The sequence below is a fragment of the Lynx rufus genome, unplaced genomic scaffold, assembly GCF_022079265.1.
Source record: "Lynx rufus isolate CCGP_SWC_20201006 ecotype Redwood Valley unplaced genomic scaffold, mLynRuf1.p SCAF_2, whole genome shotgun sequence".
Classification (NCBI taxonomy): domain Eukaryota; kingdom Metazoa; phylum Chordata; class Mammalia; order Carnivora; family Felidae; genus Lynx; species Lynx rufus.
The window spans coordinates 63227924-63246882 of record NW_025814834.1 but is presented as its reverse complement, the minus strand read 5'-3'; the positions used below and the strand labels follow the sequence as shown (position 1 = coordinate 63246882).

At 42.6% G+C, this 18959-nt stretch overlaps 1 protein-coding gene across 1 annotated transcript; it reads left to right on the top strand.

Moving 5' to 3' along the window:
• The first annotated feature begins 238 nt into the window (after window positions 1-238).
• KLHL23 (kelch like family member 23) lies at window positions 239-17310 on the top strand. The gene is made up of 4 exons (XM_047085365.1): window positions 239-318; window positions 1222-2436; window positions 6170-6322; window positions 16715-17310. The coding sequence occupies exons 2-4, from the start codon at window positions 1224-1226 to the stop codon at window positions 17023-17025; spliced, it is 1677 nt and encodes a 558-aa protein (XP_046941321.1). The 5' UTR covers window positions 239-318; window positions 1222-1223; the 3' UTR covers window positions 17026-17310.
• Window positions 17311-18959: the final 1649 nt, after the last annotated feature.

The following is an 18959-nucleotide window of genomic DNA, read 5'->3' as shown; positions in this document are numbered from 1 at the left end:
CCCACCTGCTGCAGGGGGGAACGGCCGGGAAGGGGCTGCAGCCGCGTGCCCGGCCGCCCCGCCCCTGCTCGCAGCGCGGCCCCGCCACCGGGGAGTTCCCGCGAGTGGCCCCGCGCCCAGGCCGCGCGGGGGGCTGTTCGGCTGGAGGCGGGGAGCAGCCAGGGCACCAAAATAGGAGCCGCTTGTGGGCTGGAGCTGCACTAGCAGGCACCCTCCGCCGCGCTTCTTCCAAAGATGGTCAGAGGGTCCGGAGGCGCCCCAGCCCCCGCTCGCCGCTAGCCCGTCGGCCCGCACCGTGCCCGGGAGCCGCCGCCGGAGGTAGGTGCGCTGCGGCGTTGCCGCCCGGGGCCAGCCCGAGGGGAGCGAGCGGGGCCGAGCGCGGGAGAGCGAGGCCGCGCCGCCTCCCGAGCCCGCCCGCGGCAGGGGCGCGGAGACAATGGCCGCGCGGGCGCCGGGCCGGGCCGAGCGCGGGGCCGCCCGCGTGCCCTCCCCACACCTGTGCTGCGTCCCGGGGCGGAGGGGACGCGGGCACCGGCCCGGCGGGCGGCGCGCGGCGCCCTCGAGTCGAGTCCCCGCGCCAGGCCCGGGGCGGGGCGGTCTCCGGGCGGGAACGCGGGCCCGGGGCCCAGGCGCGGGGCGCGCGGAAACCCCTGCGGCAGGCGCGGGGGAGGGGGCGCAGGGATGGAGGGACAGCGGCCCGGCAGCTTTCTTTTCGCTCCTTTCTTAAGCCGAAAGGTACAAGGTTTCCCTTTTCCAAGATTTCTTCATTTCTAGTTGTATTTCGATCGCCCCTTTTTTGGCATCTCGAGACGACTCCCAAGGGAGACGGAGCTAGTGAAAAAGGTTGAATTGGGGCCGAGCCAAGACGGCCAAAGTCCGGTCTCTAGTGGGGTGACCCGCCCGGACACTCGGTTTGTCAAGCGTGGGTTCTCTCTCTCCGACCGCCAACTAGGGTCGGATTTCGGAGACTGGGTGAATGGGGTAGCAAATCAATATTTTTTATTTAAAGGACTACTGAAAATCCTAGGGGCCTCATTTCAGGCTCAAAGTGACCCCGAATTTAGATTGACCGTCACATAAATGACGAAATAGTGTATCCACATTTTGCATTTGTTACTTAGTGTAGCTTTAGAGTATCATCATAAGGATTGGCATATTTAGCATTGATTATTTTCAGTAATATGCAACATTGAAAACACATTTATTTCATGTTTATTGCAGCCATGGCTCTCAAAGGACAAGAAGATTATATTTACCATTTCAAGGATACGACGCATCCAGTGGATTTTCTGGATGCATTCAGAACATTTTACTTGGATGGATTATTTACTGATATTACCCTTCAGTGTCCTTCAGGCATAATCTTCCATTGTCACCGAGCTGTTTTAGCTGCTTGCAGCAATTATTTTAAGGCAATGTTCACAGCTGACATGAAAGAAAAATTTAAAAATAAAATAAAAATCTCTGGCATCCACCATGATATTTTGGAAGGCCTTGTGAATTATGCATACACTTCCCAGATTGAAATAACTAAAAGAAACGTTCAAAGCCTGCTTGAAGCAGCCGATCTGCTACAGTTCCTTTCAGTAAAGAAAGCTTGTGAGCAGTTTTTGGTAAGGCACTTGGATATTGATAATTGTATTGGAATGCACTCCTTTGCAGAATTTCACGTGTGTCCAGAACTAGAGAAGGAATCTCGAAGAATTCTGTGTTCAAGGTTTAAGGAAGTGTGGCAACAAGAAGAATTTTTGGAAATCAGCCTTGAAAAGTTTCTCTTTATATTGTCCAGAAAGAATCTCAGTGTTTGGAAAGAAGAAGCTATCATAGAGCCTGTTATTAAGTGGACTGCTCATGATGTAGAAAATCGAATTGAATGCCTGTATAATCTACTAAGCTATGTGAACATAGATATAGATCCAGTGTATTTAAAAACAGCTTTAGGTCTTCAAAGAAGCTGCCTCCTAACCGAAAATAAGATACGATCTCTAATATATAATGCTTTGAATCCCCTGCATAAAGAGATTTCTCAGAGGTCCACAGCCACAATGTACATCATTGGAGGCTATTACTGGCATCCTTTATCAGAGGTTCATATATGGGATCCTCTGACAAATGTTTGGATTCAGGGAGCAGAAATACCAGACTATACTAGGGAGAGCTATGGTGTTACATGTTTGGGACCCAACATTTATGTAACTGGGGGTTATAGGACGGATAATATAGAAGCTCTTGACACAGTGTGGATCTATAACAGTGAAAGCGATGAATGGACGGAAGGTTTGCCAATGCTCAATGCCAGGTATTACCACTGTGCAGTCACCTTGGGTGGCTGTGTCTATGCTTTAGGTGGTTACAGAAAAGGGGCTCCTGCAGAAGAGGCTGAGTTCTATGACCCATTAAAAGAGAAATGGATTCCTATTGCAAACATGATTAAAGGTAAGTACAGATTACATTTATTCTCTATTTTTAAGTGTTTTTTTTTTAAGTTTATTTTGAGAGGGACAGAGACAGTGCAAGTGGGGGAGAGAGGCAGAGAAGGAGAGAGAGAGAATCCCAAGCAGACTCTCCACTGTCCGCACAGAGCCTAATGGGGGGCTTGAACTCATGACACTGAGATCATGACCTGAGCTGAAACCAAGAGTCGGATGCTTAATCGACTGAGCCACCCAGGGGCCCCAATATTTTTTAAGGGTTTGAAGTTAAGACCAGTGATCTAAATTATCTTGCAAATAACTTTAAAAGAATTTATCACTTTTGGAATGCTACCTAGGAACTATAATAGATTATACAAGTAATTGTGGACAGAATGTTCCAAGTAAAAGCGTGGTATAACAGTCCCCAACTTGTTTGAGGTTATGTGATCAGAATATGCTACTCAGACTAGAAAAAAATCATTTATGTAAGAAAACAGTATAACTCATTCTCCTTACTCTACAGCCTGTTTCAAGCCTAGGTCTTGCTTCAGGTCTTAAGAATATATATTTAAGTCAAAGTCTAAATGAAGGGAGAAAGCTGGGTAGTTTTATTAGTTTATACTTAAATTTTTTTTTTTTGCTTGCTTACTCTTGAAATTGAATCCTTTTCAATCCTGCTTTTAAATATTCAGCTTTCTCCCTCTCATTATGTGGTCATCTCTCCTTTAAAGGGTCTTTCATTAAAACTTTGAAAGATTTGGTCCCTGTAGAGTGTAACAAATTACATTCTCTCAAAAACTAGAGACAGATAGCCCCTTCTTTTTGTGATTCAAGTCTTGTTTCATAGAGTAGAAGATAAGGCAGATCCCATACCCTCCCTCATGCGGTCCACACAGCCAGGTGCACTATTGGGTCTCAATGTCTGTCTGATAAACACTGTATTTTCTGCTGTGTCCAGCACTGTATCAGCCTTGCTCTCCTTCCCTCCCACTGGCAAAAAAGTTAAACTGGAATCTTAATTACATTTATTCATTTGTGCTGGAGAGTTGCACAAAAACAACTGGTAGGTTGTTACTAAATTTGTGTCATTTTATCCCAAATGTTCCTTCCCAGGGCTTTCTGTTTCTTTTTTAACACTAGGGAGGGTGTGGGAATCTGACCTGGTCTGGGAATCTGACCTGGTGTGATCGTTGGATGACAAGCAGGAAGCCTGAGAGGCCGGATGGTCTTGTGATCAGGCACGTTGCTTCTGAAGCCAAACTGCGGTCCAAATCCCAACTTTCCACTTACTTGCTGGTGTGCTCAGGCAAATTGTTTAATCTCCCTGTGCCTCGGTTTTATGGTCTGTACAGTGGGGGTGACAACATTATATAGCTTAGGGTTTTGAGAGGATTAAATGAATTTATGCATGTGAAGTGTGTAGAACAGTGTCTGGAGCAAAGTAAACACTCAGTAAGTGTTAGGTATTCTTGTCATTATTCGTTGTTCATTATTGTCATAATAAAGGTCATTATAGAAGAACATGTCAACTTTGATAGAACAAAAATATCTTTCATATTAGGGGCGACTGGGTGGCTCAGTCGGTTAAGTGTCCCACTCACGCTGACAGCATGAAGCCTGCTTGAGGTTGTCTCACTCCCTCTCTCTCTGCCCCTCCCCTGCTCGCTCTCTTTCTCTCTCTCTCAAAATAAATAAATAAACTTTAAAAAGGTGTCTTTCATATTAAATCATGCCCGTTCTCCTGCATGCCCGAAGGTTCTGCCGCAGTAGGTGATAGAGCGGGAGAAGGGGGCATAAGGCCCACTACTGTTGCTGCTCTGGTTTTGTGGTTTTGGACTCTGCCTGAGCTTGACCGCTGATTCCTGGTCTTCTCCCCAGGATGTTCCTGAAGGTTGTCATGACTCCTTTCCTACTAAAGAGACAAAGAAAGTTCAAATATTTTAGCAGCTATTGTCAACGTGGAAAAGTTTCTGCCAATGAGATAATGAGATAACAGTTCCAGTGCTTTCCTAGTGAAGAGCATATTTCTGTGAGGATGAAAGTTTATTACTTTACTGCAATTTTGTTAAATCATATTAAAAATTTTTTTTGATGTTTATTTTTGAGAGAGAGAGAGACATACACATGTACACACACACACACACACACACACACACACACACACACACACAGTCCCCAGTGCCCCTGGGGGAGGGGCAGAGAGAGAGGGAGACACAGAATCCGAAGCAGGCTCCAGGCTCTGAACTGTCAGCACAGAGCCCAATGCAGGGCTCAAGCTCGCCTACTGTGAGATCATGGCCTGAGCCATAGTCAGACGCTCAACTGACTGAGCCACCCAGGCACCCCTGTTAAATCATGTGTGAAACATGCTTGCTGAAAAGAAAATGCTTCAGTGGTGCGTCAACTGTGAAAGAAAGCCATTATCTGTTTTTTGCCTTCACCTTGAATAGAATGGGAGACCCTCATGCATGAAAGCCCCCCATCCCAACCAGCTGGGCTTGAAATTTCAAAGTTTTATTTATACTTTGACATTGAAGTTTTGATTCCTGATTGTAACTAATTGTCCCTGGGAAGGGTAACACTGTGTCAGTCATGCGCAGCTTTCGCCAGTGCTGATTTTGAGTTTTAAGTTTCTCATTTTTCTAAGTTGCAAGAGTAACGTTACTGTTCCCAGTTTGTTTTGTTTTGTAGTCATGAAGTGAACTGGCAGCTTCCCCTGGTGATCAGAATGTAAATTGGGTAGAGTCAAATTTCAAATTCATTTCCTTTTTTGGTTTAGGGATGTACAGAGAAGAAATAAATACTTGGCTGAAGTTTAGGAGCTCCTGACTTTTTTTCCCTCTCTTACCGTAACTGCCCTGCTTATAAACTCACTTTTGTGTTGGAGTAGAAATACACAAGGAGATTGAACTGCACCCAGCATGTACCAGTGGTAAATAAAAGTTGTTTGAAAGACTAAACTGATGTATTCAACTAATCTGATGTCTTCCTTCCCTGCCGAACTCATTTCTTCCTCCTCATTTTCCTAGGGCATCAGGGTGTCCTGGTTTTCTGAGCTTAGGACCTCAGAATCAGTTTTGTTTGTTTCTGGCACAGTCAGTCATCAAGGCTTATCTGTGTGTCTTGTCTCCATACCCAAAGCCCCTCCTAAATCAGGCCCTCAGTACTTTGTACCTGGGCCAATACCTAGATCTTTCTGACTCTGTCTTCTGCTTTTGTAGTCTCTCCCTTCCTCTGCTTAAAAATCTTAAAAATCCTGCTGAATGAAGTCCACATTTCTTAGTTGAGTGCCAGGATCCTTTGTGATGTGGCTTTAACTTACGATGTCGGCTTTAATTCCCACACGACAGACCCAGGTTTGCCACGGGCCCTTCCGTGTGCTGGCATCAATCCGGGCCTCTAGACATTGCCCACTAAGCCTCTGCGCTTGCCTTGCCCTCTGCTTAGGATGGCTTCCTCTCACATCTACCTGCCACAGTCCTACCTACCGGGGTCCAGGTCAGAGTCGGCCACCTGCTGTCTGACTTCCTTCCTCAAAGCAATGTCTCCTTGCTCTGAACGTTCACGGTGTTTCTGTACCCTGTGTTCTAACTATTGGTGTAAGTGTCTCACCCTCTTAAAAGAGAGCAAGCAGCCTCTCTTGTTCATTCTTCTATCCCTCATAGCACCTAGCACAGGACCTTGCATCTACTATCAGTAATAACAGAAACAATAAACTGAGCCCAGTATTCAGTGTGATTTTAATTAACACACAGGCGTGGGAAATGCAACTGCCTGCGTCTTACATGAAGTTATCTACGTCATCGGCGGCCACTGCGGCTACAGAGGAAGTTGCACCTATGACAAGGTCCAGAGCTACAATTCAGATATCAATGAATGGAGCCTCATCACCTCCAGCCCACATCCAGGTAAGAAAATACTGTTTCAAATAGTACATGTTGTACAGCTAAAAATGGCCTGGAAATAGAAAATGCTAGATTTATAGCAGACTGCACATGGGTGTAATTAAAAGGCTCAAAATATTCATATGCCCATCCAACCATAATCACAGGTAGTTCCAATTAGGTCACATCTACAAATGCTTTCCCCGATGTCTTTACGGAATACATTTTAAGCCTGTGTGGTTAAAAGTGGTAGTTTCTTTTTAAAATTTTCTACATTCTTTTTATTAAAAAAAAATTTTTTTAATGTTTATTCATTTTTGAGAAACACAGACATGGTGTGAGCGGGGAGGGGCAGAGAGAGAAACACACACACACACAGACAGAATCCAAAGCAGGCTCCAGGCTCTGAGCTGTCAACACAGAGCCCGACGTGGGGTCAAACTCATGAACCGTGAGATCATGACCTGAGCCGAAGTCAGATACTCCAACTGACTGAGCCACCCAGGCGCCCCAAAATTTTCTAGATTCTTTTGTTGTGTTTCCTATTCCTCTGTTGTGTGCTTTCTTTCGTTTATATGCATTATATAAAACACAGTTTTTATAGACAGTTAAAAAGCACTAGTCTGTCAAATAGTCGGGAAGATTACTCATTGATTCAGTTCAACAGGAGATGGTTTCTTCTTTTTAGCATGTTCTGTCTGGGCGCCAGTAATTATTAAGCACTCACTCCTGTGATGTACAGAACCCCATGTTGGCCTTACTTTGACAGTCATGAAGGGGACATGTGGTCCATCCACAAGGAATGGCCAGCCTTCTGCCTTCTGTGCCTTTGTTCTTTGACGTGTCTCTTTGATATATGTTTAAGATTTTTCCTTAGGTAAGATTCATATCACCATATCACTATACTACTTTGGATGATTTTCCATATAGCATAAGGCTTCTATGTGAGTCACTGGTGAGCATAATTGGAAATTCCCAAGCTTGAATCATCTGAGAGTAATAGCAGTTGTTAACCTTCTTGAACACTTTCTGTAGGTCAGCTACTGATTAAGCACCATGCATGTTGTATTACCTTAAATTCTATCTATAACCTTATGAGTAGGTACTGTTCACCCCCATTTTACATATTTAGAAATGGAGGCTAGAAAGGATAAGGTCACACAGTTTGGAAGTGGCAGACCAGGATTCATTTAAGCAGTCTGATTGTATAATCTGTGCTATAGCCACGAAGCAGTCTGTCTCTTCTGAAGGGACCAGGCTCTCCTGCTTTTGACCAGTTTCATCTGGCAGTTGAGGTGAAGCACACTGAATCTGGCGCTGCATATCCATATGTCCTGGGCTTTGCATAAGAAGAGACTTCGGCCACAGGCTGGCCTGGCTCTGAAGACATGGAACAGGTAGCCTATCTCCTAGTAGCCCAGATGTAATTAGCGCAGACTCCCCACCACTTTCTGTTATGGTCAGCGAAGTTATAATGGAAAGTAGTAATACCGGCTTGTATGGAGTAATAGCTAACTTTTACTTAGTAAGTATGCATCAGGCACTAACTATTCTAATAATTTTTTATGTCTTAATCTATTTAAACCTTACAGCAGTCCTGTGAGCGAGGTACTACTATTATCTCATTTTGCAGGCCACTGAGGCACAGACATGGTAAATGAATTGCCTAAGGTCAGCTAGCTAGTGCTTGTTAGAGATGAGGTTCAAATCCAGGCAATCTAGCTGGGAGGCCATGTTCTTAACAATTGCACTGTTATCTCATTTGATCTTCATGTTAACCTTATCAGTTAGATATTACTTTGACATCTTTACAAAGAAAATCCAACATATGAAAACTCAGATTAACAAATTAGAGGGCAGTTATTTACATTACAAATTTAATATAGATTTCATAAAGGGTTCCTTTAAAAATAAATGTCCTATAACGTATTTAAATAGCATAGGTCTTGTTAACTGCTTGAAAGGGAGTCTAAAAGATGTAATCGAAAGCATGAAAATCCATGGCCAACTGAAAAATCAGTCAGAAATAAATATTAAATTAGAGTACAAATCAATGGGATCATATAATTCTGTTTGTAAAGTTTTGCTTTATATTGGACTTTTTTGTGACATAATGTAAGAAACAAAGGTAGCAAATTAGCATGCTGCCTGGTATGTTCTTTTGGGGGTACAGTGTTTAAAATATTTTTAACTGACTTGCCACCAATATTTAAAATTCGGTAGTTCTTAAATAAAAATCATGATTCCTGGCCTTTAGAAAAATTATAATGACCTCTGTCAGCAATCACTGGAGCCAAGTAGTGGCTGTTCCCTTTTAGATGGCACTTCTTTTTTTTTTTTTTTAATTCATTATCTCAGTGCTGCATGCTTTTTTTTTTAATATGAAGTTTATTGTCAAATTGGTTTCCATACAACACCCAGTGCTCATCCCAACAGGTGCCCTCAATACCCATCACTCACCCTTCCCTCCTCCCTCCCACCCCCATCAACCCTCAGTTTGTTCTCAGTTTTTAACAGTCTCTTATGCTTTAGCTCTCTTCCTCTCTAACTTTTTTTTCTCCTTCCCCTCCCCCTTGGTCTTCTGTTAAGTTTCTCAGGATCCACATAAGAGTGAAACCATATGGTATCTGTCTTTCTCTGTATGGCTTATTTCACTTAGCATCACACTCTCCAGTTCCATCCACGTTGCTACAAAAGGCCATATTTCATTTTTTCTCATTGCCACGTAGTATTCCATTGTGTATATAAACCACAATTTCTTTATCCATTCATCAGTTGATGGACATTTTGGCTCTTTCCATAATTTGGCTATTGTTGAGAGTGCTGCTATAAACATTGGGGTACAAGTGCCCCTATGCATCAGCACTCCTGAATCCCTTGGGTAAATTCCTAGCAGTGCTATTGCTGGGTCCTAGGTAGATCTATTTTTAATTTTTTGAGGAACCTCCACACTGTTTTCCAGAGTGACTGCACCAGTTGGCATTCCCACCAACAGTGCAAGAGGGTTCCTGTTTCTCCACATCCTCTTCAGCATCTATAGTCTCCCGATTTGTTCATTTTAGCCACTCTGGTGTGAGGTGGTATCTGAGTGTGGTTTTGATTTGTATTTCCCTGATGAGGAGCGACGTTGAGCATCTTTTCACGTGCCTATTGGCCATCCGGATGTCTTCTTTAGAGAAGTGTCTATTCATGTTTTCTGCCCATTTCTTCACTGGGTTATTTGTTTTTCGGGTGTGGAGTTTGGTGAGCTCTTTATAGATTTTGGATACTAGCCCTTTGTCTGATATGTCATTTGCAAATATCTTTTCCCATTCCGTGGTTGCCTTTTAGTTTGGTTGACTGTTTTCTTTGCAGTGCAGAAGATTTTTATTTTGTGAAATCCCAATAGTTCATTTTTGCTTTTAATTCCCTTGCCTTTGGAGATGTACCAAGAAATTGCTGCGGCTGAAGTCAGAGAGGTTTTTTCCTACTTTCTCCTCTAGGGTTTTGATGGTTTCCTGTCTCACATTCAGGTCCTTTATCCATTTTGAGTTTATTTTTGTGAATGGTGTAAGAAAGTGGTCTAGTTTCATTCTTCTGCATGTTGCTGTCCAGCTCTCCCAGCACCATTTGTTAAAGAGACTGTCTTTTTTCCTGCTTTGTCAAAGATTAGTTGGCCATACTTTTGTGGGTCCAATTCTGGAGTCCCTATTTTATTCCATTGGTCTATGTGTCTGTTTTTGTGCCAATACCATGCTGTCTTGATGATTACAGCTTTGTAGTAGAGGCTAAAGTCTGGGATCGTGATGCCTCCCGTTTTGGTCTTCTTTAATATTACTTTGGCTATTCAATCTCCCAACAAGTAAGAGTCCAGGATCAGATGGCTTCCCTGGGGAATTCTACCAGACATTTATTTTTTTTTTTTAATTTTTTTTTTTTTTTCCAACGTTTATTTATTTTTGGGACAGAGAGAGACAGAGCATGAACGGGGGAGGGGCAGAGAAAGAGGGAGACACAGAATCGGAAACAGGCTCCAGGCTCTGAGCCATCAGCCCAGAGCCCGACGCGGGGCTCGAACTCACGGACCGCGAGATCGTGACCTGGCTGAAGTCGGACGCTTAACCGACTGCGCCACCCAGGCGCCCCTCTACCAGACATTTAAAGCAGAGATAATACCTATCCTTCTCAAGCTGTTCCAAAAAATAGAAAGGGAAGGAAAACTTCCAGTCTCATTCTATGAAGCCAGCATTACTTTGATTCCTAAACCAGACAGAGACCCAGCAAAAAAAGAGAACTACAGGCCAATATCCCTGATGAATATGGATGCAAAAATTCTCAATAAGATACTAGCAAATCGAATTCAACAGCATATAAAAAGAATTATTCACCATGATCAAGTGGGATTCATTCCTGGGCTGCAGGGCTGGTTCACCATTTGCAAATCAATCAATGTGATACATCACATTAATAAAAGAAAAGATAAGAACCATATGATCCCGTCAATCGATGCAGAAAAAGCATTTGACAAAATTCAGCATCCTTTCTTAATAAAAACCCTCAAGAAAGTTGGGATAGAAGGAACATACTTAAACATCATAGAAGCCATTTATGAAAAGCCCACAGCTAATATCATCCTCATGGGGGAAAAACTGAGAGCTTTCCCCCTGAGATCAGGAACACGACAGGGATGTCCACTCTCACTGCTGTTGTTTAACATAGTGTTGGAGGTTCTAGCGTCTGCAGTCAGACACCAAAAGGAAATCAAAGGCATCAAAATTGGCAGAGATGAAGTCAAGCTTTCACTCTTTGCAGTGACATGATATTATACATGGAAAACCCGATAGACTCCACCAAAAGTCTACTAGAACTGATACATGAATTCAGCAAAGTTGCAGGATACAAAATCAATGTACAGAAATCAGTTGCATTCTTATACACTAATAGTGAAGCAACAGAAAGACAAATAAACTGATCCCATTCACAATCGCACCAAGAAGCATAAAATACCTAGGAATAAACCTAACCAAAGATGTAAAAGATCTGTATGCCGAAAACTATAGAAAGCTTATGAAGGAAATTGAAGAAGATATAAAGAAATGGAAAAACATTCCACGCTCATGGATTGGAAGAATGAAGTTAAAATGTCAATACTACCCATACTTATCTACACATTCAATACAATCCCAATCAAAATTGCACCAACATTCTTCTAGAAGCTAGAACAAGCAATCCTAAAATTTGTATAGATGGCACTTCTGTGCTCCATGTCACCAGTCTCTCCCATTCCTATCACATCATGGACCTGGCATCCGTGCCGTTGCTCTTCTTACTCCCGGCCTGCTGCATTCAACTGGTCTGTTAGCTCCTTCGCCCTTGAAGGCATAGGGCCTGCCTCTGCTGAACTGTGGCGAGGTGTGCCTCTTACACACTTTCAGAGTGCCTCCTGAGGAACATAAAATGTCAGTCTCAAGTCTGCCTTACAGATCTGTAGCTTAGACCACAAAAGAAATCATGACTACTCTTATTTTTAAAAGGTACTATAAATGTTATCTTTTTTTTTTTTCTTAATGCCTTTGAGGTCGGTGGTTTTTGTTTTTTTTTTTTGTTTTTTGCTTTATTTTTTTAATGTTTATTTATTTTATTAAAAATTTTTTTTAACATTTATTTATTTTCCATAGAGAAAGAGACAGAGTGTGAGCTGGGGAGGGTCAGAGAGAGAGGGAGATACAGAATCCAAAGCATGCTCCAGGCTCTGAGCTGTCAGCACAGAGCCTGATGAGGGGCTTGAACTCACAAACTGTGAGATCATGACCTGAGCTGAAGTTGGATGCCCAACTGACTGAGCCACCCAGGCACCCCTCATGTTTATTTATTTTAGAGAGAGAGCGCAAGCGGGGGAGGGGCAGAGACAGAGGGAGACACAGAATCTGAAGCAGGCCCCAAGCTCTGAGCCATCAGCACAAAGCCCAGTGTGGGGCTGGAACCCACGAACCGTGAGATCATGACCTGAGCCAAAGTCAGATGCTTAACCCACTGTGTCACCCAGGTGCCCCAAGGGTGGTGGTTTTGTTTAGTTAAAAAACAGGGGACTCCAATTCCATTAAATTAAAGATAACATTTATTGAGACCTTACCTCAGGAAGGGTACCATTCAAGTTATTATGTAAGACACAAAGATGGTTAAGAGTGAGTCTCTACTGCTACAGGAGCTCAGAATTTAGAAGGAAATATACATACATAACAGGAATATAAGACAGTCATAGAAATAAGTGCCGTTGAAATTGAGGGTAGAAAGAGCTTGAGAATAAGGGGAATCTGAAAATCTTAGAAGTCTTCCAGGAGTTCACTGTTATGATTTAGTCCTTAAAGAATGGATACAATTAAGGTATTTTTTGAGGGAAGAAGTTAATGATGAGAGGCAGAGGGGCAAGTTCCAGGTATATTCCAGTACCTGGGAGTGGATGTATATGATGGGATGTGAGAGGGTAGAATAAGAGATTGGATGGGAGAGTTCAGTGGAGGAGCGTACCATAGAGGGCTTTGAATGGCAGTTAGGAGAACTTGAAAAATTATGAACTAACAAAGGTTTTAGAGCCTTTCAGAATAGATTAGGAGAAGGCCAGAAGTCTGCTGAAACTGTTATAATAACCCAGGTGAGAAATGCTGAAAGCCTGAAGCAGTAGGAGGTGAAAATGGGTAGATATGAGGAATATTATGGATTCACCATGGGAAGGAGGAGGTGGTGGGAACAGAGGAGAGGAGCTGAGTTGGAACTTAGTTTTGTAGTTAACTGTGAAGGACTGGTTGGATCACCCAGAAGAGCTGTCCAGCAGGCAATGGGAAGTGTGGGTCTGTGGCCCAGGAGGAAGAGTGAGGCTGACTTTAGAGATCTGGGTGTCATTTGCTTGGAGGTGATGACTGTGGGTGTGGAAATGGTTGAGGTGCCCTGCAAGGGTGGGACTAAGTACAGCTAAGGACAGAGTCTTGGGAAACAGCACTAGTTAAGGGATGAGCTGGGAAAGAAGAGTGTGGGAAGAACAGGGAAGAAGCAGGATGTGATAAAGAAAAAAACCTATGGAAAGCCTTGTCAAGTGGGGAGAGAGTTCTTTCTGGCTCCGCCATTTATTCACATGACTGCTCTTGGGCAGTGGCTTAAGCTCTTGACTTTTACTTTCTAGTAAAATAAAGAGGTTAAATTACATAAGCTTTACAGGTCTTTTCCGTGAGAAAAATCTTAGGAAAAAGTTCTAAATCATTTCAGTGTATACTGAATACCTGAAAATATCGTGGTTGTCTCAGAGCCCCTACATGGCTTTATTCATATCATTCATGGAATACTAAATACAGACTGCTATGGATTTATTTTTATTTTATTTTTTTTTAAATTTTTTTTTCAACGTTTATTTATTTTTTGGGGGACAGAGAGAGACAGAGCATGAACGGGGGAGGGGCAGAGAGAGAGGGAGACACAGAATCGGAAACAGGCTCCAGGCTCCGAGCCATCAGCCCAGAGCCCGACGCGGGGCTCGAACTCACGGACCGCGAGATCGTGACCTGGCTGAAGTCGGACGCTCAACCGACTGCGCCACCCAGGCGCCCCGAGACTGCTATGGATTTATAGTGAATAGTTGTGTGTAAACTTTTTGAGCCATGACAGATGGTACCATTCTTATACTTAGTTTGAAATTGTTCACTCGTTCATTGGTCCAACAGAGGTTTGCTGAGTGTTTCCCACATGTTGTGTATAGTGTTAGGTATAGTTATGGATAGTGCTGGGAGCTCAATAAAGGCACAGTTCCTCAGGCTCAGTAGCTTTGTAGAGTGACCAACAGAGAAAAAGGCAGTTACAGATGAGGAAGAAAGTTTCCATCAGCAAAAACAGAGCATTATGTTGTATTTGGGTAACAGGAAAAAAACCAAGAATCACCTTATCTTAAACATTTTTCCTGCTATAGGAAGATAGAGATACTTAAAAAAAATTTTTTTTTTTTGTTTATTTATTTTCATGGGGCACCTAGGTGGCTCTGTTGGTTGGGCGTTCGACTTCAGCTCAGGTCATGATCTCGCAGCTTGTGAGTTTGAGCCCCACACATCAGGCTCTGTGCTGACAGCTCAGAGCCTAGAGCGTGCTTCAGATTCTGTGTCTCCCTCTCTCTCTGCCCCTCCCCTGCTCGTGCTCTGTCTCTCTCTCCTTCAAAAATAAATAAACGTTTTTAAAAAATTAAAGTTCATTTATTTTGAGAGGGAGAGAGAGAGCATGAGCAGGGGAGGGGCAGAGAGAGAGAGAGGAAGAGAGAATGTCAAGCAGGTTTCACACTGTCAGCTCAAGAGCCTGATGCGGGGCCCAAACCCATGAACTGTGAGATAATGACCAGAGCCAAAATCAGGAGTTGGTCGCCCAACTGACTGAGCCAGCCAAGGGTCCCTTGTGATACTGTTCTTCATATAAGAACCACAAATTGAGGATTTTTTGTGAAATTTAAGAAAGGCCTAGTGAACTCATTGTTGAATCACTTAACACCAATGGATAAGATTTCTGAATCATCATTAATTTTCATGACCATTTAATGGAATGATTTCTCTAATTTCACAAGTACTGAAACAACTAAATTCTATAAAAAATTCTGCATGTATATAACTGGAAAGTAACAGATGGGGTTTTTACAGGTGGAAGAATTCTTATTTTCCTGGATGTCAGATACTTGAGAACAACAAAGCACAAATGTCCATCTTCTGAGATTTTTCTTGGCCTTCACAACCTAGATAGCAGAAACTTTACTGATAAGAATGTACTTGCATCCTTAAAGGGGAAATCACATTTTTGATTGTACATTCTCTTTCTAAAGAAGGGTTGATAAGTTTTTTATTTTTTTATTTAATTTTTTTATATGTTTTTATTTATTTTTGAGAGAAAGAGAGACAGGGTGTGCGTGGGGGAGGGGCAGAGAGAGAGAGGGAGACACAGAATCTGAAGCAGGCTTCAGGCTCTGATCTGTCAGCACAGAGCCCGACACGGGGCTCGAACTCATGAACCACAAGATCATGACCTGAACTGAAGTCAGACGCTTAATCGACTGAGCCCCCAGGCACCCCGATAAGCTTTTTTAGTGTATAATGGGAGTGTATATTTGGGTACAGAGGGTACAAAGTACAATTCATGCATTGATCCAACAACCTTTTATTGAGTCCTTAAAAGGTTCCAAACACTTGCCATTCTCCAGCTGGGATGGAGTAGTGGGCAGAGACATCAGATAATGAGAAGTGCTGTGGAGAACATTAAAACAGGGTGATGTGGTGGAAATGCCTGACTGGCTACTTCAGGTTGGGTGGTCAGAGGAGGGCCCTCCAAGGAGATGATCATAAGATGAGACCTAGATGACAAGAAGGAGGCAGCTGACGTACGGAACAGCTCAGTGACAGCAAACTGTAACGTTAGTGCTCCTGACAAATCCTGCAGCTGGAAGTATTGAAGTGTAATCCTCTGGTTGCTATTCCCAGAGAATGAACTCACAGGCCAGTAGTGGTGCTAGAAATAGGGATGTGGAAGAAGCCTGGGACTCAGCATGCCTGTGACTAGGGTGAGGGAGGAGAGACGCTCGCTTGAGGCACAGAACTGGAGTCCCTCCGCGAGTGAGAGCAGAGCGGCCTTGTGTTTTGCGCTCTAGGCCCCTCGCTTGCCTCGCCCGAGTCACAGACCTGGGAAGGGAGAGGACGTGAGGTTGCAAAAGAGCCTGATGCCTTGAAGAGCCAGCAGGTTTGCATGTGGAGGGGGAGACACATAAAATGGGAAAAATTAAAACAGCACAGAAGGCTTGCCCACCTAGAGGCAGACTCCCAGCCCAGGATCCAGCCCTCACACAGCAGCCCTCTGCCTTTGAGCATCTTTCACGGGGTTCTTAAGATGATAGACTGTAGTTCCCCACTAGTCTGGTTGTGCTTCTCTAACTCCTTGTGTCCTTAACTTGACGAGCGCTGTGAGAGAGGCAAGCAGGGTCATCCGTGTGGCACCCGTGGCTGCAGAGGCTACAGATGATAGGGATGGTGGTAGGGATGGCCACTAAGACCTAGAGGAACCTGCACTAGTTACCTCGTACGTCTTTGTGTCAGAACGTCGGAGAGACCCTACAACTGTTACACGTGGATGTAGAATGAAAGGTGTCTGTGCTGGGGAGCTCTCAGAAGGGTCTGAGGATGAGCTCTTCCCTGGCATCCTGCAAAGTCAGATTAAGGATTACCTGAGAGAGAATGGCTGGACAGGTAATCTGAATCAGGTGATGTCGGGGATGGATTTCATGGCTCAGTATTGTGGTAGAGGAATCAAAATGTCAAGACTACTCTACTTTTGTCTGCGGCCTTGTAAGGGATTATTATAGCATCACCCTAAGGAATCTCTTTTGTTCATTATCCTAATAAAAATTTGCTTTTTTCTTTTTAATAGAGTATGGATTGTGCTCAGTTCCATTTGAAAATAAGCTCTATCTAGTTGGTGGACAAACTACAATCACGGAATGCTATGACCCTGAACAAAATGAATGGAGAGAAATCGCTCCCATGATGGAAAGGAGGATGGAGTGTGGTGCCGTCATCATGAATGGATGTATTTATGTCACTGGGGGATATTCCTACTCAAAAGGAACTTATCTTCAGAGCATTGAGAAATATGATCCAGATCTTAATAAGTGGGAAATAGTGGGCAATCTTCCAAGTGCTATGCGGTCCCATGGGTGTGTTTGTGTGTATAATGTCTGACTGAATCCATAGAAATGACCAAGTAATCACTGTGTAGTGGGAGAAAAAAAAAGAATTCAGGGTTTGGAGTCCCTTACTTATTATTGTGGCCTGGCACATAATGGGTAAATTCCATGCCTAACCCCCACTCTTCACTTTAGTACAGTGATTAATGGTCAAGAAAAATCCTATGTATATTTACAGTTGAATCAGTAAGGTTAACACCCTATAATCTCTGCTTTTCAAAGGTAATATGGAATGTTGGACACTTGGTAGAAGGTAAAATACCTTTATAGTGAAATTTTCTCCTGGTAGCATCAACACTGGTGTAGGTCAGAATCATTCTGTGGAATGAAATGTCTCCTATGACCCTGTAATGTACTAGTGTCTATTAAGGTTCTGTTTAGCTAGCAAGGAATTTGAAATTCAAGGAGGGAATCTTCTCTACCTCTACAAAATCAACATTTTAAAACAACTTTTTTTTTTCACCGTTAGACTTATTTAGAATGTGGACTGACTTTAAGTTTTCTTTTCTTTTTAGTGTGTATAATTTATTGTTCTTCTTTAGTTGCTGACTGCAAGAAGTATACAAGATCCTGTGCAAGAGATTATTACTGTTGAGAGTTTACAAACTAAATTTAAAAGAATGGCACATCTGAAAAATTGCAGAGAAAATAGTCAAATATTTGCTGATGCTAAGAGCTATTTTTAATTTTCAGCTTTGATGTAAATTGCTAGTTTAGGTGTCTTTAGTTCAAGCATGCTATGAAATCCTCTTTATTCTTAAGTATAGGTATATATCTGCATACAAAATTGAATTTTAGAGCCAGAAAGCATGTAGAACAGTTGTGACATAGTAAAAAATACATTGATGAGAAGAAATTTGCATTCATTTCCCAGCTGTGCCACTAACTAGATTTTTGTAACTTGAATCGAGTCACTTAAACCTCTCCTCAATTAGCGCTTCATGACCCATGCACTTTGGGTCATAGATGTGCCTAGATGTGGAGCCCCATATCCCTTGGGGCAGTCAGAGGTAGCCTGGGTGGCTGAAGCTTCTGGGCAGAAACATCTTTGCCCACTTTCCCCAGTGTGCCTACAGTATTACTTTCTGTGTGTGCCAAAACTTGAGAAAAGTTAGGAAGCATTGCTGAAGTTATCTGAACTTTTAGTGATCTGTTAGACCATCTATCCACACTCTTCATCCTTTTAAAAATACAGTAATTATTTTTAACTTTAAATGTGGAAGTTTAAAACTGCCTAGTGCTTCTGATTTTTTTTCTTTTTTTTTATAGAAAGAGACTATTTAATGCGTTCCTTTCAGGTGGCATTTTAAATAGACACAACCCTTTGGGAATGCAATATGCTACTACATAGAGGGAGCCCCCAAAAATGACCGTATCTTTGTCCCATAAATTCTACTCCTAGATTTTAACCTAAAGAATAATATAAAAACAAAACAAAGGTAAATGCATGAGGATGTTTATGTCTGCATTATTTATAACAGCAAAGAATTGGAAATAATCTACATGTTAAGGAAGAAAGTGGGCTAAGAAAACAGTGAAGTATTATACTCCCACTACAATAATTATTTGGAAGACTGTAAACACATGGATGTGTCTGTGATATGGTAAGTAACATAAGCACAATACAAAAGAGAATGTGCACTATGTGACTTTGTAAAATCTTTTCGCATGTAGAAGGTAATATGCAAACTGAAATCCATTGTGTTAGTGTGGGGGGAATGTGGAATGATTTTTAATTTATTTAAGTGTTTTTCCTTAATATGACTTTGTGTTTTCAATAAAAATAAGTAAATCACAATATATGTGGTAGAATTGCTGGAATTTTGGGTGAGTGAGTCAAAGGATAGTCAGAATTAGTGAAACCACAGAATTATAGACTATTCCAATCTGAAATTGAATTATAGATTATTTGATTGCTTTCAAGAACAC

Coding starts and splice junctions, on each gene's coding strand:
- KLHL23 (XM_047085365.1), top strand. CDS start 1,224: ATGGCTCTCAAAGGACAAGAAGATTATATTTACCATTTCAAGGATACG. Junction 2,437..6,169: donor TATTGCAAACATGATTAAAG/GTAAGTACAGAT, acceptor ATTAACACACAG/GCGTGGGAAATGCAACTGCC. Junction 6,323..16,714: donor CACCTCCAGCCCACATCCAG/GTAAGAAAATAC, acceptor TCTTTTTAATAG/AGTATGGATTGTGCTCAGTT.